General features: G+C 43.7%; 1 protein-coding gene across 1 annotated transcript in view; it reads right to left on the bottom strand.

The window, feature by feature from the left end:
• LOC147700598 (transient receptor potential cation channel subfamily V member 6-like) overlaps positions 1–26,088 on the bottom strand; it is a 197,134-nt gene that overhangs the window by 81,107 nt on the left and 89,939 nt on the right. The window contains exon 3 of the mRNA XM_086928457.1: positions 12,865–12,987. Within this exon, the coding sequence (XP_086784583.1) occupies positions 12,865–12,987 (123 nt within the window). The remainder of the gene's footprint in view (positions 1–12,864; positions 12,988–26,088) is intronic.

Below are 26,088 nucleotides of genomic sequence, written 5' to 3'. Positions count from 1 at the left end.
ACTGGTTTACAACACAAACAGTGTATGTGTGCGACCCCTGGGTTATTTCTATGCGCCTGACCAAAACTTACCTAAAAACCCCCCTAATACTTTCCGTGGGTACAGACCTATATCACAAATTCAGACACCAAATTCGGCAACACCATACATGTATAACAATGACACTAGGGGGCTACCTGGGTGGCAAACGCCAGCAGGAAACGCCAATGGCTGGCGGATACCACCTGCAAATTTTAATGCCGAGAACCTGAACAACAGAGGGTACAATATTCCTACACACAACCGATTTGATATGCTTTCAGGGCTGGATGCCTGCGACTGACTGAGGGCCTTGGAGGGTCAGGAATACGACCAGTTGCCTGTAGCACAAACGTTAGAGGTGATTCCATCAATTACACCAAAAAATAATGTTTTATGTTGGAATGTGGCGGGCTTAGAGAACAAAATGCAGGATGATAGTTGGTTAGCCTATATTAGAGGCTTCCAAATCATTTGTTTACAAGAGACCTGGTCAGTGAAATGTGATATTCATATGGATGGCTACAAGGCATATTTTGTACCTGCTATACCAGTAACCCGGGGTAGATCAAAGGGGGGTATGGTAATGTTTATATCGGTAGCACTGAAATGCACAACTGTAAGTAGGCCTTCAAATAATCATGGCATACAAGGTCTAGTTTTATCGGCGGGTAACTGCAAGGTTGGTCTGATCAACTTTTATAACTCTACTAATAATGTTACTAGTTATGCCCACTCTCTAAGTGAGTATATAGGCACTTCAATGAGGGATTGTTCACACAACTTGTTGATAATGGGTGATTTCAACACTCATTTATGTAGTGATCCCCTAGACAAAAGCCTCCTGGAACTGTATTGTCCCAGAATTAACGGGCTACATTTAGAACATACTGTGGAAGGGACACTTTTTAATAATCTACTAAATGAACACGGTCTCACGATTGCAATGAGTCTATGTGATCCCTCAAAGCGCTTTTGCACCCCTACCTTTAAAGGGCACGGGAAGGGGACATTTATTGATTACATGTTGCTAACTGCACCCATGCAAGTGTTTGTGCGTTCATTCTCTATAGATTGCAATCCACTCAGTGATCATAATCCCCTGACTATACATCTAGGGGGCCCCTGGGTGGAAAGAGAAGGACGTAATTTAAGTCGGGGTAGGGTTACAGCTACGGACGGTAGACGTCGTTTAAAATGGTCTATGTGTACCCCGGCCCTCATATATCAGAATATTCAAACTAACTGCAGTGAAATCATTGCCAGATGCGCCCAAGTTGATTCAGACCCAGCCCAGGTTCTATCAGATTTCAAAACCTTAACTGATAACATAGCTATTTCAATGACAGAACCCCAAAAATATAGAGATAAGGAGGGCCCAAGGTGGTTCAATAAGGATTGCTCCAAAGCAGCCCGTGATCTCAAAGCAGCCTTACTGCTAAAACCTCGCAACAAGGAATTAGTTCAGAGATCACGTAAAGAATATAAAACAGCCATTGTATCAAGAAAGGAGGCACTGAGGAATGAGGCCTGGGCCGAGATCCTGGAACCACAAACACTGAAAAACAGTGCTAAATTCTGGGCGGTGTTAAAGAAACCCTTCCTGGTGAAAGATCCAGGGGAAGGGTTAGAATGTGTCATCTCAAAAGAGGATTGGGTTGCTCACTTTAAACAATTGTATGGGGGGGGAGATATTAATGTGGTACCGTATGAATGCACTGTTGGGGGTCCTTGCATGAATGTTAGTATAGGAGAGGTCGTGATGGGTATCGAGGGGCTTACAGCGGGCAAATCACCTGGCCCGGATGGGATACCCCCGGATCTCTTCAAATCTGATCCTAATTTTTGGGCACCGATTGTCGCGGCAGTTATTAATGCAGCCTCAAGGGCAGGGTGCCCGACGTCATGGGGTCTCTCCACAATTGTGCCCATATTTAAAAAGGGGGACAGGGACAGCCCCCTTTGTTACAGGCCTATCTCCCTGATCAATTCTGTGGCCAAACTGGTGGGGAGAATAGTTTTGCGGCGATTAATTGAGTGGACACGGGACAAAAACATCATGTCCATCGCCCAATACGGCTTCTGTAATGGCCGCTCGACTACAACACAATGCCTGAATCTCTTCTTATTACTAAGTAAATATACCATCGTTAAAAAAGGCACAGTCTACTTGGCCTTCATGGACCTATCCTCAGCTTTCGACTGTGTTAACAGGGGGAAGCTGTGGGGGTCCATGAAGGATAAGGGAGTGGACAATGATATTATAAACTTTCTGGCTGACCTCCATAATAACACCAGTGCAAATGTAAGGTATTCCCAAGATTTATCTGTAACTGAGGATTTTAGAACCGGGAAGGGGGTTAGGCAAGGATGCATACTGGCCCCTTTCCTTTTTAATTTTTATATAAATGAACTGGACGGTGTTCTACGGGAGGTAAAATCAGGCAGCCCAAGGGTGGGGACTAGAAGTATTCCAGTCTTGTTATACGCAGACGATGCGGTTCTGCTAGCAAGAACTGAAAATGGCCTTCAATTGTTACTGAATGCATTTAAAAAATTTATGGAAGATAGGGATTTGTTAGTGAACAACTCCAAATCGTTCATCATGCAGGTAGGGAAACAGCCAAAGAAACAATATACTTTTAAATTAGATGAGACAGTTATACCACTCTCAAGCACATTTTCCTATCTGGGAGTACTTTTTGACTCTAAACTATCCTGGGCCCCCCAACTCGCAAAGAAAAAATGTGATGTTTCAAAGGTTAATGCCTCCACTTTTAACTTTGCGTCAAAGCTTGGCAAAAAACCAACGGCTGCTATGATCAAACTGTATGAAGCAAAATCTGTAGCTACCGCAGCATATGGGAGTGAGCTTTGGGGCTATATGGTGGGGGAACAACTTCAGACCACAGAAAATCTGTTTTATAAACGGCTTTTGTGTGTTTCGGCCTCTACCTCAAACTTCATAGTACATGAGGAACTAGGAGTAGGGTACCTGAGTGATATCCTGACCCTACGACCTCTGCTATGTTGGCTGAAAATGTGGCTATGTGAGGAAATCCCCCTAACACACCTAATTGTTAAGGATTTCCTGGCTCTTGAGCATGCTTCACGCACTCCCTGGTTGAAGTACTTAAAATCATGTTTTACCGAGATGGGTCGTCCGGAATTATTTGAACACCCAGAAGGAATTGTGAAGGCGGATGTTGACTCAGTTAAGCTGTTGTTCTTCCAGCGCAAGAAGGCTGAGAGGGAGGGTGTTGAGCTACAAAAAGTTAGTGTGAGGAAATTCATTATGGTAAAAACATGTTTGTCAACAGAGCCTTATCTACTCGGCACTTTCAGCACCCATGATAAATTTCTGCTTACAAGATTTAGATTTAATCAATTTCAACATCTGCTTATCAGACCCAAAAAGGAGAGCTTCTGTAAACATCCTCTGTCCTGTGGCTGCGACGGTAAGTCTCCACAGGACATGATGCATTTTATGTTCTTATGTAAATACTATGAATTCCCCCGTAAACGCTTTTTAATTGCCCTTTTAAAAGAAATGAATTTTAATCAGATACGACCAGCCTTTTTATATCTACAATTGCTACACAGCAACAGTGTCCTTCAAGTTCTTGAATTTTTAAAACTGACTCTTAAACTGCGACTAGGCCTGGATCAATGACTGAATCACTGTATGTAATGATCACAGCTTTTTTTTTTTTTTATCCTCTGAATCTACAATGTAATTTGATGTATGTACTGTATGTTTTTATTGTACTTTTATGGTTGAAATATTACCGAATAAAGTCTGTTTTGATTTGATTTTAGTCAAGCTTTGAAGACGCAACTTGTTCTGTTGGTTTTACCTGATGGTGCAGCCCTTATTCAATACGTTGATGACTTGCTAGTGGCCGCTGTGACTGAAGAGATTTGTAGGGAAGCCACTTTGTCGTTGTTACACCACTTGTCTAATTTTCATCACAAAGTTTCTCTCTCCAAGTTGCAATATTGTCGACAAGAAGTAACCTACTTAGGTCACCTCTTATCGAAGGAGGGAAGGAAACTGACCCCAGAGAGAATTTAAGCTATTGCGAAAATGAGTGTGCCTACGACACAGAGAGAAGTACGTGCGTTTTTGGGTATTACGTCGTACTGTAGACAGTGGATCCCTAATTTTTCTTTGCTAGCGAAGTCTTTGCTAGCTCTTACAGTTAAGGATACTCCAAATCCTATTCCTTGGACTGACGAATGTCAAAAGAGCTTTTCTGAATTTCGCAATGCGTTGTGTTCGGCTCCTGTGTTGGGTACTCCCGACTACAGTAAGCCTTTCACATTGTATGACCACGAGAGAGAGGGATGTGCATTGTCAGTGTTGACTCAGCAGTTTGGCGATAAGCAACGCCCATGTGCTTACTTTTCGTCGACTTTAGATCCGGTAGCTAGAGCGTTGCCGAGTTGCTTGAGAGCTACGGCGGCAGCGGCTGTTTCAATTCGACAGTCTGCTGGTTTAGTTATGGACAACACGTTAGTGGTTATGGTTCCACATGCAGTGGATACCTTGTTGAACCGTACAAAGACACAGCAGTTAACTAGTGCTAGGTTGTCGGGTTACGAGTTGACGTTGTTAGCGAGTCATGTGCACATTAAACGATTCAACACGTTGAATCCAGCCACGTTGTTGCCGATTTCAGTTGAGACAGATGATAATGAAGAACAGCATGACTGTTTTCTGAGAACTGAAGAAGAAACGAAAGGGAGAGTAGACCTTAGGGACACTCCTCTTCCTGAGTGTGATGGTACTTTGTGGGTTGATGGTTCGTGCTTTAAGTTGCCGAATGGTGATACGACTGCGGCATATGCGGTTTCGACTTTGCATAAGATTGTTGAAACTGCGCGTATTCCACATAATTCAGCACAAGCAGCAGAGTTGATTGCATTAACGAGAGCATGTGTGTTGGCAAAAGGAAAACGAGTGAATGTGTATACTGATAGCCAATATGCCTTTGGCGTGGCTCATAGCTTTGGACGTTTGTGGCGTGAACGTGGATTTCTAACTTCGCATGGGACGAAGATCCAGCATGGACAGTTGGTGAATGAACTTCTTGAATCACTTACTTTGCCATTACAAGTAGAAATTGTCAAATGCAGTGCCCATAAGAAAGTCACGGATGATGTTGGTCGCGGAAATGCGTTTGCGGAGAAAGAAACTGCAAAGAATGTGATGAGTCGAATGTATGTTGCGGGTCCGGTGAGATGGGTTCCAGAGAAGAGTATGTGTGAAGATACGATCGAGAGTGTGAAATCCATTCAAGCTGAAGCTACAGAGAAAGAGTGGAATGAATGGAGAGAAAGCAAGGGTAGATTGGATTTGGATGGTTGTTGGACTGATTTGTCTGAGCATCAGAGATGGTTGTTGCCTGACGCGTATGTGCTTCCGGTTGTTACAATGGCTCATGGCATGGCACATATCAGCGTGAAAGGGATTTGCAAGTTGTTGGCTCTGGTTTGGCAGAATGCGGGAATTCCAAAATGTGCAGAGAACTTGGTGAAGAACTATATGATGTGCTTGATGTACAATCCTGGTAAGGGAATTCCAACACCAGCTGGTCATTTTGCTCCTCCTACGTATCCGTTCGAGGCTTTGCAGCTAGATTTTATCCACATGGAGAGATGCAACAACCTGAAATATGTTTTAGTGGTTGTTTGTTCCTTTTCTAGATGGGTAGAAGCTTATCCCCTTGTCCACAGCGAAAGCCCTTATCAAAGAGTTTTTCCCTAGATTTGGAATGCCGAGAATTATCTGGAGTGACAATGGGAGTGAATTTGTGGGTCAAGTCATGAAGAGAGTGTGTGAGGGACTAGGAATTCGGCAGAAATTCCACGCTGCAAATCACCCCCAATCAGCTGGTTTAGTCGACTGCTATAACGGCACTCTTAAATTGAAATTGGCCAAAATCCAAGCGAGCACTGGTCTACAGTGGCCAGATGCTTTGCCTTTAGCGCTTTTGTCCACGAGAATGACTGTACATTCGGAAATGGGTCTGAGCCCTTATGAAGTTGTCTTTGGTTGCCCAGCTAATATTTGGGGTGTTTCAAGGCCAACTAGATTTAGTGAGATTGAGTACCCTGTGTTGCTTGACTACTTGCGCAAACTGACGACTAAATTGCGTGTCTTACACCAACAGGTGCATGAAAGCCTTCCACAAGCTACTGAGGATCCAGGCCATTCTATTGAACCTGGAAGTTGGGTGTTCGTCCGAAACTATCAGCGGAGCAAGAACGATCAGCCCCGCTGGAGGGGGACCCTTCCAAGTCGTCCTGTCAACACGTTCTGCGGTGCGAGCACAAGGCAACCGAAACTGGATTCACGGAGTACACTGTAAGCGAGCACCTTTGCCCTTACAGTACGATAAGTGGTTCCAGGAGGGACTTCCAGACTCTGAAACAGACACTGTTCCATGATTTTTGCCATTCAGCGATGCTCGTCTGATTGGTACGAACTCTGAAAGAGAAAGTGATGACATTTTGCAAGAAGCTGTGCCTCCTTTGAATCGATTGAACACTACTGAGCCTGAACTCTTATTTAAGGATCAAGAATTGCCTGGAAGAAGCCGCTATAATTTGCGACCGAGAGTCATGGCCAAATAAATAAAGCACACAAAGTTTTTATGATTTTTCTGTTTGCAGGTTAACTCTCCAGCGAGGATCTACTCATTTTTGTTTTTCGAACCGCCATCCGGGTTCAGCTGTAGGGTCGCGGTTGCCGAAAGTCTTTGGAGTGCAAGCCTGAGACACTAGGTCGAAGGTTCTGGTTGGCCTAAGGGAGTTGCCCTGGGTTGACAGAGGCATTCCTTAGCATAGAACACCCTACCATCGCGAGCAGCATATTTAGTTTAGGATGGATTTCTTCGAGTTGGAGAGACCTGCAAGGACAATGATTTTTAGAAAGAAGATATGTAAACTCATATCGAAGAAAAGTTTTTTGATACCGTGTTTGTTTTTGCTATTGAGTTTGATGATGTTCATAATTGGTTATGTGACATTCTCTTTTAAAAAGACGTTTAATCCCACTGTGCAACCTACACCTCCACCTACTATTTCTTCTCATTCTTTCATCCTTTGCCTGAACACAAGGTAGTTAGACGACTGGAATTTACCAATAATTCCTTTGTTCAACTTTTGCACCAACACCAGTTAGTGATGAACACGACAAACTGTTGGATTTGTGGTCTAATGCCCCATATGACTGATAAAGGTATTCCGTACTTAGTCTTGCCTTTTAGTTTAAATGGTTCGATTTGGGCTTACAGAACAATGTTTATCTATGCCCATAGTGTCTATCCCCTACGTTCAGAAGAATAGTGCTCTGGTCAAGGGTATAGTCGACATGATTAGAGGGATTAGTTCGTATGAGACTATTCCGAGGGATGAGACACAAGCCTACATTGGTTGGAGCGTTACTGGATATGGAGTTAGTCTGAGTGTTAACCAGCGAGCGAAGAGTTCTCCACCGATTTGGATAGTGCCCCATCAGGGTCGCTATTGTCTGCAGGGTAATGGCAAGAATCCGAGAGCTCAGTTAGGGAAGAGCATTTGTACTGATACCTACATATTTACGTCCCAGTCTTCTCCAGCATTTTTAGCTGCTAAGGGTACCTACTTTGTTTGCTATGACAAAACGTATACATGGTTGCCCCCTGATTTTTCGGGCACATGTTTTGTTTCTTTCCTGTTGCCTCCCACTTTTACAGCTGCGGCAGATTACCATAAGACGAGAGTTGCTAGAGGTGTCTTTAGTCAAGAAGACACTGCAGGGCAAGAGTTGGGAGATTTCTTTAAGGGTTTTTTGCCGTTCTGGGGACCGATGGCTAACAGCAGGAATATTCGCCAGTTGACAAGAGTGGTTGAGTCCACCATAGTCGAAACTGCCGGTGCCCTTAGTAACTTGACTGCTGAGCTCCAGTCGGATAGACTTATGACACTTCAAAATAGAGTTGCCCTTAATGTCATACTAGCAGATCGAGGTGGAGGTTGTAAACCGATTCAATCAAGCTGCTGCGTTTTCATTCCAGACAACGCTCTGTCAGTTTTCCAGGCCATTTCCAAGCTACATAAGATCTCCGATTCTGTCCATTTGGACCAAGGAGATTGGTCGTTGATGGGATGGTTATGGGGATTGATATCCACTTGGGGTTGGAAGATTTTGATGGTCATTGGGATGGTCTTAGCTATCCTTTTCCTGTTCTGTCTCTGTGTACAGTGTGCTCCTGCTATTTGTGGCTTCTGTGCTACTTTGTGTGTAAGGAGACCTGTCCAGAGAGAGGTACTACGTAATAGGATGATGCTACAGCAACATATCGATGATCTGATGAATATAGATCCAGATTCAGATTGACATGGGTTTGGGTTTGTTGCCTATGTAAGGGCAAAAGGAGGGCCTGTAGTTCCGTGGTTCGTGAGTGAGGTTCGATGGTTCCGAACCCGTTCAATAAAGGTCGTCGGAAACAGACGATTTTGGTGTCAGCAGACCGCAAATGACGAGTGTAGTGTGTCTGAGAGTTTTCGCATGAATCGATCTATGAGAACACTCCGTATTCAAGGATTTAGTTTGAACCTTCGGGTTCCATTTTGTGTACGGCAGCCATTTTGAGTGGTTGCCCTCACATAGGCTCAATGACTGCGGCCGAACGAGTCCTTGAGACACGTATGCCTTAGCTGACGTCTGAGTGACCTGGCCGAACTGACTCCTTGCCCGAGGCTGACCTCGCTGAGCCAGTTCCTTGTTAAGCAGCTGGTCAGATAAAGATCAAAGAGCAGGACATGCCCGAGTTTATGGTCCTCTGCTCTCACCTTTCTATCTCACTTCCAATCTGTTTCTGTTCCTTCCTTTACGGCATAATCACTGATTTGGGTTGAGGGTTTTATGATGGGTTTGTCCGGCCTGATCCGACAAGAAACCTGGAATGTGCTTGGTAATTCTGGTGGGCTGGACAACCGACAGTGGATTGTCGTCATACGCTACTTTTGAAATGTCACGTTGCCATTGGCCAATTTGTATGAACCCTATGCTAATTTGAAATGTTGCCTGAGGCTTGATTTTTGGCATAAAAGACCATGCTCCGCTCATTGAATTTGTGCAGTCTCTAGCGAACCACCCGTGTGTGCTTCGTAGATCTCTGTTTCTGGTTGCAGCCAATAAACTTTGGTCCTTGACGTCATCAAGAAGTATCCCGTGTCTCTGTTTGCCAAGACAGGGGAACTCGAAGGCATCAGGCATTCTCACTGACGCCGCTGGGTTCTAAAACCCGGTCCTTTAGTGGTAGGCCTTCCTCCAGAATTTTCACACGAAGCTCCTCACGATCTTCGGGCTTGGACCGGTACCGCTGAAGTCGCCCCACATTGGGCGCCAACTGAAGGACCGGGTTTTAGAACCCAGCGGCGTCGGGGAGAACGCCTGATGCCTTCGAGTTCCCCTGCCTTGGCAAACAGAGACACGGGATACTTCTTGATGACGTCAAAGACCAAAGTTTTATTGGCTGCAACCAGGAACAGAGATCTACGAAGCACACACGGGTGGTTCGCTAGAGGCTGCACAAATTCAATGAGCGGAGCATGGTCTTTTATGCCAAAAATCAAGCCTAAGGCAACATTCAAAATTAGCATTGGGTTCATACAAATTGACCAATGACAGTGTGACAATTTAAAAATAGCGTATGACAACAATCCCACTTTCCGTTGTCCAGCCCACCAGAAATGACCAAGCAAAATTCAACATTCCTGTTCGAACGGGCCGGGCAAACCAATCATAAAACTCTCAACCCAAATCAGTGATTATGTCGTAAAGGAAGGAACAGAAACAGATTGGAAGCAAGATAGAAAGGTGGGAGCAGTGTACTATAAACTTGGGCATGTCCTGCTCTTTGATCTTTATCAGACCAGCTGCTTAACAAGGAACTGGCTCAGCGAGGTCAGCCTCGGGAAAGGAGTCAGTTCGGCCAGGTCATTCAGAAGTCAGCTAAGGCATACGTGTCTCAAGGACTCGTTCGGCCGCAGTCATCGGCCTATGTGAGGGCAACCACTCAAAATGGCTGCCGTACACAAACTGGAACCCAAGGGTTTGAACGAAATCCCCAAATACGTAGTGTTCTCATAGATCAATTCATGCGAAAACACTCGTACACGCTACACTTGCCATTTGCGGTCTGCTGACACCAAAATCGTCTATTTCCGACAACCTTTATTGAACGGGTTCGGAACCACCGAACCAGACCCACAAACTCACGGAACTACAGTTCAACGAACATTTGACATGTTCAAACACTTCAGTAGAGTGATTTCAGTGCTGGTGAAAGTCAGACTGACTGGGGTGCTGATTCTCATTAGATCGCAAATAATTTAAAAGCAGATTATTTATTGATTTCTCCAAAATCTTGGCAAAGGCTGACAGCAGAAGTATAGGTATAAAGTTGGCCAAGACACTAGTATTGGCACAATGTTTTTAAGTAGAGGATGCAGTTTAGCCTGATTAAATCCTAGATGAACTGTGACTGTGAATGGTGAGGGGTTTAACAGTTCATTCGCAATGGGATTAGGGCCTTGAGAAAGCTCAAAGGGAGACACTTCCAGTGGGAAAACAACTGTCGGCTGAACAAAGTGTACCACAAAAATAAAAGTACAAGTGGCTACCATAAGATTTCATACATACCTCTGATAAGTTGGTGATATTGAAATCACAGAACCAAAGCATTGGCACGTTCAACATACATCAGTCTGCTGAATGACTCTTTTTATTCACAGTAAATGACAGACTGGAGAGGAAGCTTCTGTGCAGCCACACAAGTATACAATTTTAAATATATTGCAAGAATGTAAATGAAACAAAGGAACAAGAAACATAAAAGAGTTCATAAAAAAAGAACCCCAATAGCTAAAGTGAACAATAATGAGATAGTGGTGTGTAGCTCTGATTGGATACACTTTTGTGCATTACCTGTGTGAAAGCAATAGGCTGTTAACCGCAGCTCTGACTCTGGAACCCACACTTGGGGACGGCCTTTGTACGTAAGCAGAAAAGTTTCTCAAAAATACCCTGAAACTTATTATTTTCATTCCTCACAATTAACATTATTAAAATCCTTTGCAGTGTGGATGATCACCTTATGGTTTGAGCTCTCTTTTTTGATGGAAGTCTGAATAATGTTATTGAACTGACAGCCTTATCTTTTCCTGGCTTTCATTACAAAAATTGATTCTGAGAATAATGTCTGCAGTCAAAGCCCTCCTATGTAATGCTGTGGGTACTTGATAGGAGGATTATGGTTCTCTACAAGGTATCTGTCCAGTCCGAGTGGAGGTTCAGAATCCATCTGCACAGCTTGCATGGTTGTGCCAGTCAACTGTGCCAATGGTCGAAGGTGTATGGAGGGGACACTGAAGGAATACCGAGTAGTGTCACTCTAACCTAGGATCTATGGAACACATATTATTTAGCTTTGCTGGTCTTTCGGGATGCAGCACTCTATTAATTGAACCTAAATGGAGTGTAGGGAAACCATTAGTAGGATGCGTAGGAAAAGTAAATTTCATTGGAGAAGTACTAAAGATCTGTTGAATGCTTTATTCCAATACATTAATTTTGCCGGGTCTGTAAAGTTAGATTTACTCTGGATATTAGATGATATGGTCTGATTATAAATGTATCCACACATTTTTTTGAATGTAATTGTTTTATTTTAAGATACTACTTGCTGTATGTGAACATTTTAAAATTATACCAGAATAACTATATCATGGCTTGATGTTAGAGGCACGTTTTTTAATTTAAGGAATAGGATCAGAACGCTCAGCAGCTCTTCCCTTCTCGTTGACTGACTCATTCACATGAAGTTCACTTTTTTATTTTTCTAGAATTGTAGATATGCATTAATAGCACAATTCACTCCTGAACACATGCAAGAAGCCTGATGATTAACCATTTGGGCTGGGTGATTATCCCCGCTGCATAGATCTTAACTCCTCACTCATCTGTTCCTGGTCACCTCACTCAAACATACCTCCTTGTGTTCATCATCAATTTAAAGCTCAAAGACCTTTCACAATTATTTATAAATGTGTTTTCCTTTGTTTGTACTTTTCCAACAATACTACAAGAGTTAAGCAACATGTTTTCATCTTTCTTCCTTTAAACCCTCTTGTTTAGTCTTCGGCATGCCAATATGAGTATTAGTGGGTGTTGTTCCTGCAGTTTTTGTAGCAGAGGACAAAGCACAGAAAATCAGTCTGATAGATTAGCGCTTAGAGGCACCAGCTGTAATGGGCATTAGCTTCCGCGTCAATCCTGTCTCACCTGTGGGTATGAGGTAGAACTCCAGGAAATATCCACTCAAACAAGGAACACAAGCAAAATGTAATAATCAGGATTTGGTGACACACTTGGAGAAATTGCACTTTAATTCCCCCACTTAATATTCTGCATCCATAATAAGGAAGAGGTTCAGTCACTGACAATTATAACTAAATTATTATGTTTTATTAGTCTTTGTTTAATAGGCTACAGTTTCTATGAATGAGACTTCCTGTCACACACAACACACCACACAAAACCTATGCAGGCTTCTCTCAAACACAGTCATCATGAGCTGAGGTACAGGTGTAGGAGACATATTCCATCCTGTGCCAACACTTCATATATGATATCCTGTAATCTAGTTGCACATGCAAAGCATTTATTATCCCGGGGGGATGGGGGAGGGGGGGAAGTTATTGCATTATTCCCATTCAAGTTTCCCCAGTCCCTTTTCTTGAATCCTTCTGGCTGTGGCTATAAACTCAGGAACCCTCCCTTACTGCACTCACCTTCATGTGACTTCGATGTCATTGGCTTATTTAGGAGGGCAGGGGCTGCGTCCAAGAGGGTCACCGCGGCCACCAAGTTATTGTACTGCACAGCAACATGGAGCGCCGTCTCGCCAAGGGCACCTGAAATCAAGAAAGACTTGTTAAAACAGAGAAGCAGGAATATATGACTATAGGGAGGCAACTGTGATTCAGAACTATGATCTGCATGCCACTGGAGGCTAAAACTAAAATCACAATGAAATGACCAACATAGACACAGAAAAAACAGAACCTAAGCAACAACTTTCAGAGCTTTGCCTTTTGTGCCATTTGTGTGCTGCTGTCAGGAAGGTTTGAAAAAACAACACTGGGTGTGGGCTTCCCACATTAAGGCCAAGCCTCATTAGTACTACAAAACAACACAAGAGCCAGTACTGAGACCTCTATTTAACTGCAGTTTCCTACTCGCAAATAATTAAACTAAGTGCGGGATGGTGACACAGTTCACAGATTCAATCACTTTTATTTTTAAGAAAGTTTTTTGAAAGAATTAGTTGGTTAAAGTTCACCAAAAATTCAACACAATTTAGAAAACAAACAATACAGGGTACAATATTCATAAAAATGACATTTTCATAAAACAGACAATGATGAAAAAACATTTATTGGAAGAACCTACAATCATACAAAGTTGATCAACACTTACATTCATAACTCACTCTCTCATACACATCATACATACTCAGGACAATATATACAGTTTGGAATGTCACAAAATAATTTTTAGAAGGAAGGGGGACACCGTAGAGAAAAACCTTGGAAAAAATGACCTATTTTTAGGAATTCACAAAAACACTATTTGAATTTAACGATCTTATGGTGTGGTAAAATGATCTACGCGTTTCGAACCCCTAACAAATTCGGGGGGTTCTCATCAGGACCTCATAGCTGGAAAAGAGAGAAATGAGATCAAAATCAGAAATGTGAAGGGTTGTGTAAGGGAATTTCTAGCTACCATAACTGATTCTCGCCTCCTACCTTGGATGAGAGCACAAACTATGAATGAAAAACCGGACGTTGGCCAACTGAAAGACAAATCAGTGGAAACACCAAGTCAGCCTACCACCATGTATTCAAACCACTCAACAAATGCTCTCCGAGCTTACATGATGCTACTTACATGCTTGCCAAGAAGGGTGTACACAAGTTATCTGTGGAAGAACAAGAGTGGGCTTGTGAGCGCTATTAAAAGATTTGTAAAACAGAGCAGCTGTGTATAAGTACGGCGTGCAGCGCGAGGCTTACTTGTGGAATATGTTTTAATTGAGTTCCAATGCAGGGCTGTTGTTGGTTGCAACACTGCCAGAATTTCCGCGAATCAATCATGAGCCTGGTGACAAATGGAAGCGTTAGTCGCGTGATGAGAACCCCCCGAATTTGTTAGGGGTTCGAAACGTGTAGACCATTTTACAACACCATAAGATCGTTAAATTCAAATAGTGTTTTTGTGAATTCCTAAAAATAGGTCATTTTTTCCAAGGTTTTTCTCTATGGTGTCCCCCTTCCTTCTAATAATTATTTTGTGACATTCCAAACTGTATATATTGTCCTGAGTATGTATGATGTGTATGAGAGAGTGAGTTATGAATGTAAGTGTTGATCAACTTTGTATGATTGTAGGTTCTTCCACTAAATGTTTTTTCATCATTGTCTGTTTTATGAAAATGTCATTTTTATGAATATTGTACCCTGTATTGTTTTTTTTCTAAATTGTGTTGAATTTTTGGTGAACTTTAACTAACTAATTCTTTCAAAAAAAAATTCTTAAAAATAAAAGTGATTGAATCTGTGAACTGTGTCACCATCCCGCACTTAGTTTAATTATTTGCGAGTAGGAAACTGCAGTTAAATAGAGATCTCAGTACTGGCTCTTGTGTTGTTTTGTAGCTGTCAGGAAGGATGACACAATGACATCAGATTATCCACAGGTATAGAAAGGTTTGCAGAATAAACACTGGGCTGCACAAGAGTCCATCTGAGCTCCCTAGCTTGTCAGCTGCTGCAGTGCTTTCAGTGGGGTGGAAAGGTGGGCGGCTTTTAAAGCGGGATGGCCCAGGCTTTTTAAAACGCGTGGCGTAAACCCTACGCCTGACAAGCGTATACCCAGAACCAAGCCTTAAAGAGAAAATAACTGTAATCAGCAAGATACAGTGTGTATTTAACAATTCACTTAGCACTCTTAGATTGAGATATTAGCAATACATTGTGACTAAATGCATGAACAGTAAACTTGCAGTAATCTCTACAAAGTGTTTCCATGTGCTCTGGTTTTGTGGGGAGCAGACCTTTGTGATCATTGTGTTAAGGAAGGGGGTTCCTAGACTGAGACCCCAGCACATGGACTCTCACTCAGTGGCCTGATGACTGCCATCTTTCATCAAGCATGAGGGTAAATACTACACCTTACGCTCTGCTGAACTCCTCTCCCGCTCCCTCTCCTTCTGTCTAACATGTGCCTGCCTCCAACTCTGCTCAGCCTGCTCCTGTGCTTGGATGAACCAAGGCCCTGCATGCTGCCTGTGTGCTCCTGCATGGTAAACAAGTCTTCCATAATTGCTTGCTAAAAGCCTCTGCCATTTTTATTCAAACTTGCAGGCCAGGTTAATGGCTCCCTGTTACAAATGTGTCTCTATTCATTTTTCATGAGGGAACTCAAGTTGAGCATTAGTATAATAAGGTGTCCATAGGAAATAGGGAAAATAATGAGACATTTGTGCAAAAAGTGAGAACAATACACAGTGCAACTGCTTAGAGCATGCCCAAGGTGGGAACCTTGGATATGTTTTGTAAATGTCATTTGTAAAGCACGAACTCATGCCCAAGGGTGTCTTGGCAAATACAGGAACATTCAGCACAGGGCTTCCTTCTGAAGGGCAAAAAATGTATGCATTTTACCTCAACACAATAAACTTCACCACAAAATGCATTCTATTGTGCTTATTTTCTGCAAAAGAAACATGCATGTAGAAAATGTGTTCATTCAAATGATAAAGGCCACACTTTCTTTCTTACTGCAAATCTAATATCAATTCAGGCTCGCTTTGGCCTAGTCATGTCAACTGAAGCCTGGTTATGCTTACTCAAACACACTAAACTAAGAATTATTTTGTATTTACTGAAAACGCGCTGACACACTCCATTGTTGAACTGTCTTGCATTAGTTACCCTACAGCAGGTCCTGGCTCCTAATCCATTCCTGTGTTTCTATCTCACCCACATACCTGTTTTTCCCATGGCCTGTACTCTTCATCTAACAAAAGATATTGCGGCTTTTATGGAACCATTTCCTTGCACAGTTCCTCAACAGAGGTGTGTGATACTTTTGGGAAAACCCAACAAGCTGCACAGACCAGGTGGCTAAGCATTAAACAGAACACTAAGGATCGTGTTACTAACATTAGTTATTTTTAACAAATGGTCGTCTTCAAGGGAGCTTTAACAGATGACACAGCTACAGCTGCATTAGGTCAAGGGCTGAAAGAGAGGTAAAGTCCAGTTTTGCTTTAGTGGTAAAAAAAACTACTTTCTGGGATGGCAAAGGGAGTAGGGCAGAAGGTGCATTCAAACATTACTATTTTAAAATATTTAAATATTGCCGTTTATTGGTTCATTTCTTTCTTAAATATAAAAATTAGCAACAATATTTTGAGAATGTTTTATGTATATTACCCGTTTGGAAAAAATTTAAACATAATTATTATTTGTGGGAAATATTATTTAGAATTGTATTATTTTAGTCATGTTGCATAGACATAGGATTGAAATTGTTTATCACATATATTGTTTATTATGTTTCAATGTCATTATTAATTAAGGAAACATAATAAATACGTGCTTTAATATTCTGAACCAAGTTTATAAAATTGTGTCTATTTGGCTATACTTTTTTTTTTTTAATTAAAGTGCTTTTTAAACTTGAATGCTTATTTTAAGTTTTGTGTAACTATGTATTATTTTTTATTAATTTATCTGTTAATATTTTTTCACTGATATTTATTTTTCATATTATTGATGTTATGTTGTGAAATTTCACTTGTAATCGTTATTCATGTTGAATGTATATTTAAATAAATGTATATATTGTGTTTGACAAGATTTTAGTGATAACTTTTCTTTTAATATTTTTTATTTTTTATGTTTAGTTAGTTGAATTTTACTTAATTTTATTTGTTTTGACCCGTGATGGATATTACTCTCAATGTTAAAAGTTCTCCTCGAAGCTTCAGGCAACTAGATTTGGTAAGCAGAGGTCCCTTAGGATGACTGCGGCAATGTCCTCCATCATCCAGAAGGAGTACTCCATCTGTAAATCAGCCTCAATATTTTTACCTTTCAGACTAAGTCTCTGAAATAAAAAGCAAAATCTTCCAAGGTAGCAAAATTCAATGCTACATTTGACGAGGTTTCCTGCAAGCTGGGTACTTGGAGCACCGCTGAAGCTGCTGGCTTTGATATCAAAAGCTCGAAGCGTGACAAAATCTAGATTTCACAGCCTCCCCATGTGCTTTTTGGTTAGGATAGATTTGCTACCTTATCCCAGTCCAAGATTTTAATTTTAGACTTAGGGATTGATTTAGAGTTTGGTGGATGGGCACTCTGTCACAATTGTGACAGATATTCTGTCTGCCATACAGCAAGTCCATTAGGATATGATGCACTTGTTAGAGGGCGGATGGATTTTCTGTCACATTTGTGATGGAATGCCTGCCAAACTCAAAATCAACCCTTTAGTCCATTTTTTGGTAGTAAACATAATCCAGTGGTACAAGACAGGAAGCATTATCGAGACAGGGCTCCATTAGGCCAGATCCCTATGCTGTGAGGTCACAGTGAACAGGTCTTCAGCATTGCAAAATGCTCTTAGTGAGACAAACTGGGACAAACCTGCTTTTTTGCCAACTCACTGGGCAAGACTCAGCACCTTGCCTTGCCCTCAGAGGTGGAAGAAATACCTAAGTCACACATTTCCTTAAGTGCTGGAAAGGTTTCCCTGGTCGGTCCTGCAGCCCCAACTCCTCAGGGCAGATGAATGGGCACCCGGTCTCTCTCCAGCTACATCGGTTGCATGGTCCATTCTACTGTGGTCAATTATGCCCTCTTGAAGTCAGGAGTAGGAGTCCATTTGCTTTTTGATAGTTTTTCACCCTCTGAGGCGGAAGCCGGAGGTTCCTCTCTGCTATTCTTTATTATTACGATTTAACATTCATTTATAGAGGGTTCTTGTGTATTTTTAGCGCGTCCCGAGTGACGCGTGTATTTTACTCGTTCTCGCTTTTTTAAAAGCGGACTTTTACTTGCATCTGTGTCTCATACCTCCTCTACCTCCTGGGCCGCTCTCAGCTGAGTATTGACGCTGAGAGCTGGTCCCGGGGAGGCGAGGGCTGTTTGGCGGCCATATTTAGTGTAGGCGCGCCCTCGCGCTCTAGCTTCTATAAAGGGGGCTCAGGCAGGGATTGCCAAACGATAGTTTTTCACCCTCTGAGGCGGAAGCCGGAGGTTCCTCTCTGCTATTCTTTATTATTACGATTTAACATTCATTTATAGAGGGTTCTTGTGTATTTTTAGCGCGTCCCGAGTGACGCGTGTATTTTACTCGTTCTCGCTTTTTTAAAAGCGGACTTTTACTTGCATCTGTGTCTCATACCTCCTCTACCTCCTGGGCCGCTCTCAGCTGAGTATTGACGCTGAGAGCTGGTCCCGGGGAGGCGAGGGCTGTTTGGCGGCCATCTTTAGTGTAGGCGCGCCCTCGCGCTCTAGCTTCTATAAAGGGGGCTCAGGCAGGGATTGCCAAACGATAGTTTTTCACCCTCTGAGGCGGAAGCCGGAGGTTCCTCTCTGCTATTCTTTATTATTACGATTTAACATTCATTTATAGAGGGTTCTTGTGTATTTTTAGCGCGTCCCGAGTGACGCGTGTATTTTACTCGTTCTCGCTTTTTTAAAAGCGGACTTTTACTTGCATCTGTGTCTCATACCTCCTCTACCTCCTGGGCCGCTCTCAGCTGAGTATTGACGCTGAGAGCTGGTCCTGGGGAGGCGAGGGCTGTTTGGCGGCCATCTTTAGTGTAGGCGCGCCCTCGCGCTCTAGCTTCTATAAAGGGGGCTCAGGCAGGGATTGCCAAACGATAGTTTTTCACCCTCTGAGGCGGAAGCCGGAGGTTCCTCTCTGCTATTCTTTATTATTACGATTTAACATTCATTTATAGAGGGTTCTTGTGTATTTTTAGCGCGTCCCGAGTGACGCGTGTATTTTACTCGTTCTCGCTTTTTTAAAAGCGGACTTTTACTTGCATCTGTGTCTCATACCTCCTCTACCTCCTGGGCCGCTCTCAGCTGAGTATTGACGCTGAGAGCTGGTCCCGGGGAGGCGAGGGCTGTTTGGCGGCCATCTTTAGTGTAGGCGCGCCCTCGCGCTCTAGCTTCTATAAAGGGGGCTCAGGCAGGGATTGCCAAACAATAGTTTTTCACCCTCTGAGGCGGAAGCCGGAGGTTCCTCTCTGCTATTCTTTATTATTACGATTTAACATTCATTTATAGAGGGTTCTTGTGTATTTTTAGCGCGTCCCGAGTGACGCGTGTATTTTACTCGTTCTCGCTTTTTTAAAAGCGGACTTTTACTTGCATCTGTGTCTCATACCTCCTCTACCTCCTGGGCCGCTCTCAGCTGAGTATTGACGCTGAGAGCTGGTCCCGGGGAGGCGAGGGCTGTTTGGCGGCCATCTTTAGTGTAGGCGCGCCCTCGCGCTCTAGCTTCTATAAAAGAGTACTCAGCGGCTCCGCGCAGCGGACGCGGCAGCGGATGCGCCGGATGCCCGCCGGAGTCACGCCAGAGTCCAGCCCGTCTGCGCCCGTCCGCGCTAAGGACGCGCTGGACGGCGGGACACTGGACTCGGACAAAATGTCATCCCCCGCCTGTAGCTATTCTCTGCGTGACATGTTGGCCCTTAAACCTAGGAACAAACGCTGTCATCATACCTACGATCCGGACGCTTTCTTGTTTCCCCCCCGTTGCGGCTGCTACCTTTCTCCAAGATCTTCCAATCCCGTTTCCATCCACCCTACTTCTGAACCCTCTACTTCTCCCACTTCCAATCTAGTAGAAGTAGAGGGCATCTTAATTAATGCCCGCTCGCTGATTAAGAACAGGGTTATGTTTAGGGAGATGGTATTGGATAGAACGCCTACTGTGGTGTTTGTGACAGAAACTTGGGCCAAGGACTCCTCTGACCCCGATCTAACAGAGGCCGTTCCGGAAGGTTACTGCCTGGCCAGACTTGATAGGCAGAGACGAGTGGGAGGGGGGATAGCGATCCTCTATAAGGATCACCTTCAATGCCACACTGTACCCCTTACTGATTTCCCTGATAGTTTTCAAGCTCTTCACTTCTCAATAAAGGAAGAACAACGCCCCTTCTTTAACGGCATTCTCATCTACCGTCCCCCTGGCTCGAGAACTCATTTCACACACCACCTTCTCCAATCTCTTGAACCCTACTTTGGTCTAGATAATTTTTCCATCATGGGTGACTTCAACTACCACCTAGAACGACACGACCTCTCTGACACTTCCTGTCTTACTGAGGCCTTACAATCTTGTGGGCTTATGCAACGTGTCATGGGAGCTACTCACCGTGCTGGACACACCCTAGATGGCATCTTCTCCAATGATCCTCGTCTGACTACCAAGGATCCGATCCACCTTTCTTGGTCTGACCATCTGGCGGTCCCTTTTCTCTTGAATCTTCTTAGGGTAAAGTCCCCTATACCAGCAAACCACACTATAGAGACGACGAGGAATTTTAGGAATATCAACAGCAATTCCTTCGTGCCCTGGGCTGCAAACCTTGCCATCTCTGGCCCGTGCAGCGTTCAGACTGCAGTCACCCATTTTGACCAGGTCACGACTGAGGCCTTGAATCAACTGGCCCCAGAACAACCCCGACGCCGCGCTAGAAAGAGACCCTCTGCCCCCTGGTTTTCTAACTCCCTTAGGCTTCTTAGGGAAGAAGTGAGGAGAATGGAGAGACTATGGCATGCCAGTTGGGATTTTAAAAACAAGGAAGCGCATCGACTTCTGGTTAAAAAATACAAGGCAGAAATCTTGCAGGCTAAACAACAATACTTCGTGACAGTGACCTCCTCGCTTTCTTCCCCGAAGGAACTTTTTAAAACTGTTGACTCCCTGATTAGACTGCAAGTCCCTGACCCCGTTATCCCCTCACAGGATCTCTGCGAGAAGATCGCCTCCTTTTTTCACTCCAAGATCCAGGACATTTACTTAGCCCTTGAGGAACAAAGAGCTGCCCTCAGTGCACCTACACCTGGTGTGGAGATGAGTCTAACCATCACCGAAATCTCCACTCCTTGCACTCTGGACACCTTTCCCTCGCTGACCATACAAGATCTTGAGCTCTTGTTAGCCAAGACTAAGTCCGGATCTCCTTTGGATTCTTGTCCGCTAAAGGTCATTAAACAATGTAGGGAGACCCTCCTACCTCCTTTGGTGGAGATAATGAATCTTGCCATTAGAGATGGTATCTTCCCTGCAGAGTGGAAGAAGGCGGTAGTGAAACCCCTGCTGAAAAAGGCTTCCCTGGATCCGGGGGTTTTAAAAAACTTCCGGCCTATCTCCCTGCTCCCCGCTCCTGCCAAGATGCTTGAGACTCATCTCAACAAACAGCTCGCCGCCTTTGTCGAAAGTTCTGGATGTCTAGACTCCTCTCAGCATGGATTCAGGAAGGAATTTAGTACTGAGTCAGCCCTCACCATCGTACTTAACAAGATCCGTACATCAGTAGATGAGGGCCAGACATCTCTCCTGGTCCTGCTAGATCTAACGGCGGCTTTCGACACCCTCTCCCCCTCGGTACTTACATCTCGGCTGAGGGAGGTGGGGGTGAAGAATGCAGCTCTTGATCTCTTGACCTCCTTTCTTACAGGGAGGGAACAAAGAGTCAAACTTGGGGAGTTTCTATCTCCATCCCGTCCGGTGCTATGTGGGGTTCCTCAAGGGTCGGCCCTCAGCCCGACCCTTTTTAATATCTATGTTACCCCACTGGCCAAACTTATAAGATCTTTCGGGATGGAGGTAGTCTCGTATGCAGACGACACTCAAATCCTCGTTTCTCTACCCCATTCAGATGAACCAATCGCCTCCAAATTTAGATCTTGTATGGAGGCGGTCGGCAGGTGGATGGTTCTGAACTCTCTGAAACTGAATGGGGAGAAAACTGAGGTGATGGTGTTTGGGGGAAAAGAAAACATCTGGTCAGCCAACTGGTGGCCTGACTCCCTGGGTACCTGTCCCTCCCCCACCTCCTCTGCTAAAAATCTCGGGGTGATAATAGATCCTGCCCTTGACCTAGGCAACCAGGTGAGCAGAACTGTCTCCACTTGCTGGGGCTTGATTCATACTCTCCGTAGGGTTAGGAAATTTCTTTCCCTCCAGGCAAGAAAACAAATAGCTGTCGCTCTCATCGGCTCGCGTTTGGACTATTGCAATGCGCTGTATGCAGGACTCAATAAAGGACAGCTGCAGCGCTTGCAGGTGGTCCAAAATGCCGTAGCCAGATTTGTTCTGGATATCCCCAGACGCTCTTCAGCCACGGCAGCCAGAAAAACTCTGCACTGGCTGCCGGTGGAACTGCGTATTCGGTTTAAGGTCCTGTGTATGACCTACAGAGCCATTGCTAAAAAGAGCGACACTGGAATTGGATCCATTATCTCCCACTATGTTCCCCGTAGAAACCTGCGTTCCTCCGGGAAGCTGCTTCTTGCAACTCCCCGTGTACGGAAAGCCAGGTGGGGCGGCAGAGCCTTTTCCACTCTGGCTCCTAAGTGGTGGAATGAACTTCCTTTGGATCTGAGATCCCTTCCATCCCTACAGATTTTCCGCACTGCCTTAAAGACCTTTCTCTTCAAGCAAGCTTATGTCTAAGATCTTTGTCTCCCCTCTTGGTCCTTCCTGACCTTTTGCTAGGCGCCTTGATACCTTCGGGTTATTGTTCTGCGCATTACAAATTATTTTTCAATTCAATTCAATTTGTGTCCCTGAAGCAAGCAAACAGGAGGTCAGCCATCACCCTAGGAGAGCAGATCCAGTCCCTGGGTTCCAGTAGGATTCCGCAGTCATTGTGTCCTTGAGTTAGATCTGTTCTCTCAGAAGGAGTTAGGGAGTAGGAATGGGAAAGCAAGACTTACCCTATAAGTTCATTATAAATGGTGCCTAAATGCACCTAGAGCATAAAACGTTAAATGTCATATATGGGTTGCAGTGTGTTTTTACACCACCCACACATATATATATATATATATATATATATATATATATATATATATATATACACAAAGTGTACTGAAGTATGTTCCTGGAGGTGCCACATTTATGCCTGACACTAGCTAGTGGTTGGGAATGACAACTGGCTAAGCCCTTACCAATGGGATAAGGGTTCCTAGGGTTAATTCTATACACTTTTCCAGCAGACCCTGGTTGCCTGTCTCCAAACAGGCCCAAATGCCATATGTCAGGGCATTTCAAAGATGGCAAAATTCTTTGGCCACATTAAACCTGGGGGGGGGTGGTGTGGTGTGGTGTGGTGTGGTGTGTGTGTGTGTATATATATATATATATAGTACTATTGCAATTCTAGTTTCCTTGAACATATAACACTAATATCCAGTTGGCACTGTACCAACACCAAATACAGAGACAGACGTCTGGTAAGTCAAAAGCAGGGTCCTTCAGCAACCTAACAGAAGATGCACAAGAATTCTCTTGCAACCTGTTCTCTCACTTTAAGTGTTCCCCAGGTGTTACATGTGGTTCAACCAACCTGCCAAGCAGGATTTGATACTGTATGCCCACTGCCCCCTCCCTGAATATTACGGGGAGGCCATGGGAGCAATCTCTGCCCATTCAGGTCATCCTAATATTTGCTTCAGGGAGTCATTTCACATCTGTTCAAGGCTGGGCACAGCCTGGCAGAGATTTTTCCTAATTAGCTTTCTGAAAGTTCAGGTATTTAAATGGTACCTTTATAAAAGTAAATTTTGCTTAATACTGATTAAAAATCATCCGACCTCACCATTGAATTGGATTTTCAATACCTATTAAAAATGTGGATTTCATTATTTTTCTAGCTGGTCCCATTCCCTAAAAACAGTATTAGTATTTTAATCTGTACTCTGATTTTCTATATAGGACAGCTAGGCCTGTAACAGTGAATATAGTTTTTAGGCCCTTGTCACTGTCCGGGAATTGGAAAGTTAACTTTGAACATGCCCCACTTTTAAATACATGCACATTACCTTGTGGGCTACAAGGTTTACATATGGGTTACATACTAATATTTAAAAAGGTAGAGTTTTAGCTGCAGGGCCGGACTGAGTACCAAAACCGGCCCGCGCAAAGTGCTCGGCCGGCCCCCTGTGGGTGTGGCCGAGCTCTTTGCCGGGGCCGGTTTTCGGCCGATTTTGTTACAGGGCCAATTTTGCAGCTATGCTGCAAAAACGTCCCTGTAACAAAAACGGCCCTCAGGGCCCAAAACCGGCCCCCACCCTTGCGGCGCACAGAGGGATGGCCCAGGTGCCCGCAACTGCCAGTCCGGGCCTGTTTGCTGTCAAAAAAGGTTTATTTTGGCAGGTTGCAATGCATGTTTTGCACTGTTACTGTCAGGCAGCACAGGATAGACCTGAAGGCATATTTTCTTTACCACTACAGTGGATGGCCCAATACATGCTACAGTCCACTAGTGGCATTTAACTTTCAGACCCTGGGTACACTTTCTACAGCGTACACTAGGTGATTATAGGCAAGTTAAATGTGCCAATTTGGATAAAATCAATACATCCATGTTTAAAGTGGGAGCAAAGGCACTTTATTGCTGGTTAGCAGCAGTACATTGCACAGAGTTCTAAAGCCAGAAAAAATATAGGGCCCAGCAAAATGCAAAAAATCCGGGATTACCTTGCAGAAAAGGAAGATTTTCTACACACTCTTCATCCTTTCATTTTAAAATGATTCTTCTGCGAAAAGCAGCTATAAACAATATTTCACAGATCCACTTCTACATCCGAGGCCAATTATACAATATCCCAGTTCTGAAGTCGCTGAATTAGAGGAGTGTGCGCTCCTTACAGGTAGCCCATTTGCAAAACTTTGGGTGCCCTAAGCAATTGTAGTGACCTTTAGAAGCTACTGGAACCAAGCTTCACTCTACTGAGGCCCACATAGGCTGAATCCAGTCTGGGGGTTCCTGTGTTCTAGTTCATGGGGACCCAGGCCCACAGATTAGTCTGTACTGTTGGAATGTTTCTATTGGAGCAGGACCAGGGCTGATTTACATACGACTGATTCATTTCTGAGATGACATGGTGGGCAAAAAAATGATGAAGTGGAAAGTGGACCTGAGTAATTACCAGAGACTGAGATTATTTCACGTACTTCAAGCATTACTTTTTTGGTTTTCTCCAGGAGGTGATACTGGCATTACACTTATTCCTCTTCCTCATCACAGAGCACAATAGTAGACCAAACTTGGATTACAGAGCACCCAGAGTAGGCTATAGACATAACCATCTGTATTCAATATATTACAATAGAAGGACTACAGAGCAGCAGCACTCAGGTTATTCAGCTCTAAGAACATCACTGAGGATTTAAAATGAACCTCCTCCTGCACTATAAATATGCGCTGCAGGCTCACTTTATCACTTCAGAAATATCAGATGAGGACACTCTCCTACTCTCTGCGCATGAAGCAGCGAATATATAATAATACAACGCTAACGTTTTCCACACATGGCATTACCACGCAAATTTTACTTCGCATGCGTCTTTACCATGCAGCATTTTCCAACGCACAATTAAACACCGCAAAATGTACGTTACTTAACCTCTTACGTCCTGTACATAATGATACTGATAGGCTAAAAAAAATAATTTCCAAACTGCCGAACAAAGCCAAATATCGATGTTTAAAACAAACCAATACTCCAGATTACCTTTCTTTTTAAATTTTTTAATTTACAATGCGCTTTAATTATATTTTTTTATGTATAAACATTGGATTCTAACTCACCTCTCCATGCCTTTCACCAGCTGCCCTTCACAGAAACGAGCGTCAAAACACGTTTTGAAAAATAGAGATAGGAATACTATAATGATGTACACGCCACGTCGCT

The sequence above is a fragment of the Lissotriton vulgaris genome, chromosome 7, assembly GCF_964263255.1.
Source record: "Lissotriton vulgaris chromosome 7, aLisVul1.2, whole genome shotgun sequence".
NCBI classification, from domain to species: Eukaryota; Metazoa; Chordata; class Amphibia; order Caudata; family Salamandridae; genus Lissotriton; species Lissotriton vulgaris.
This window is presented reverse-complemented; position numbering and strand designations above follow the sequence as displayed.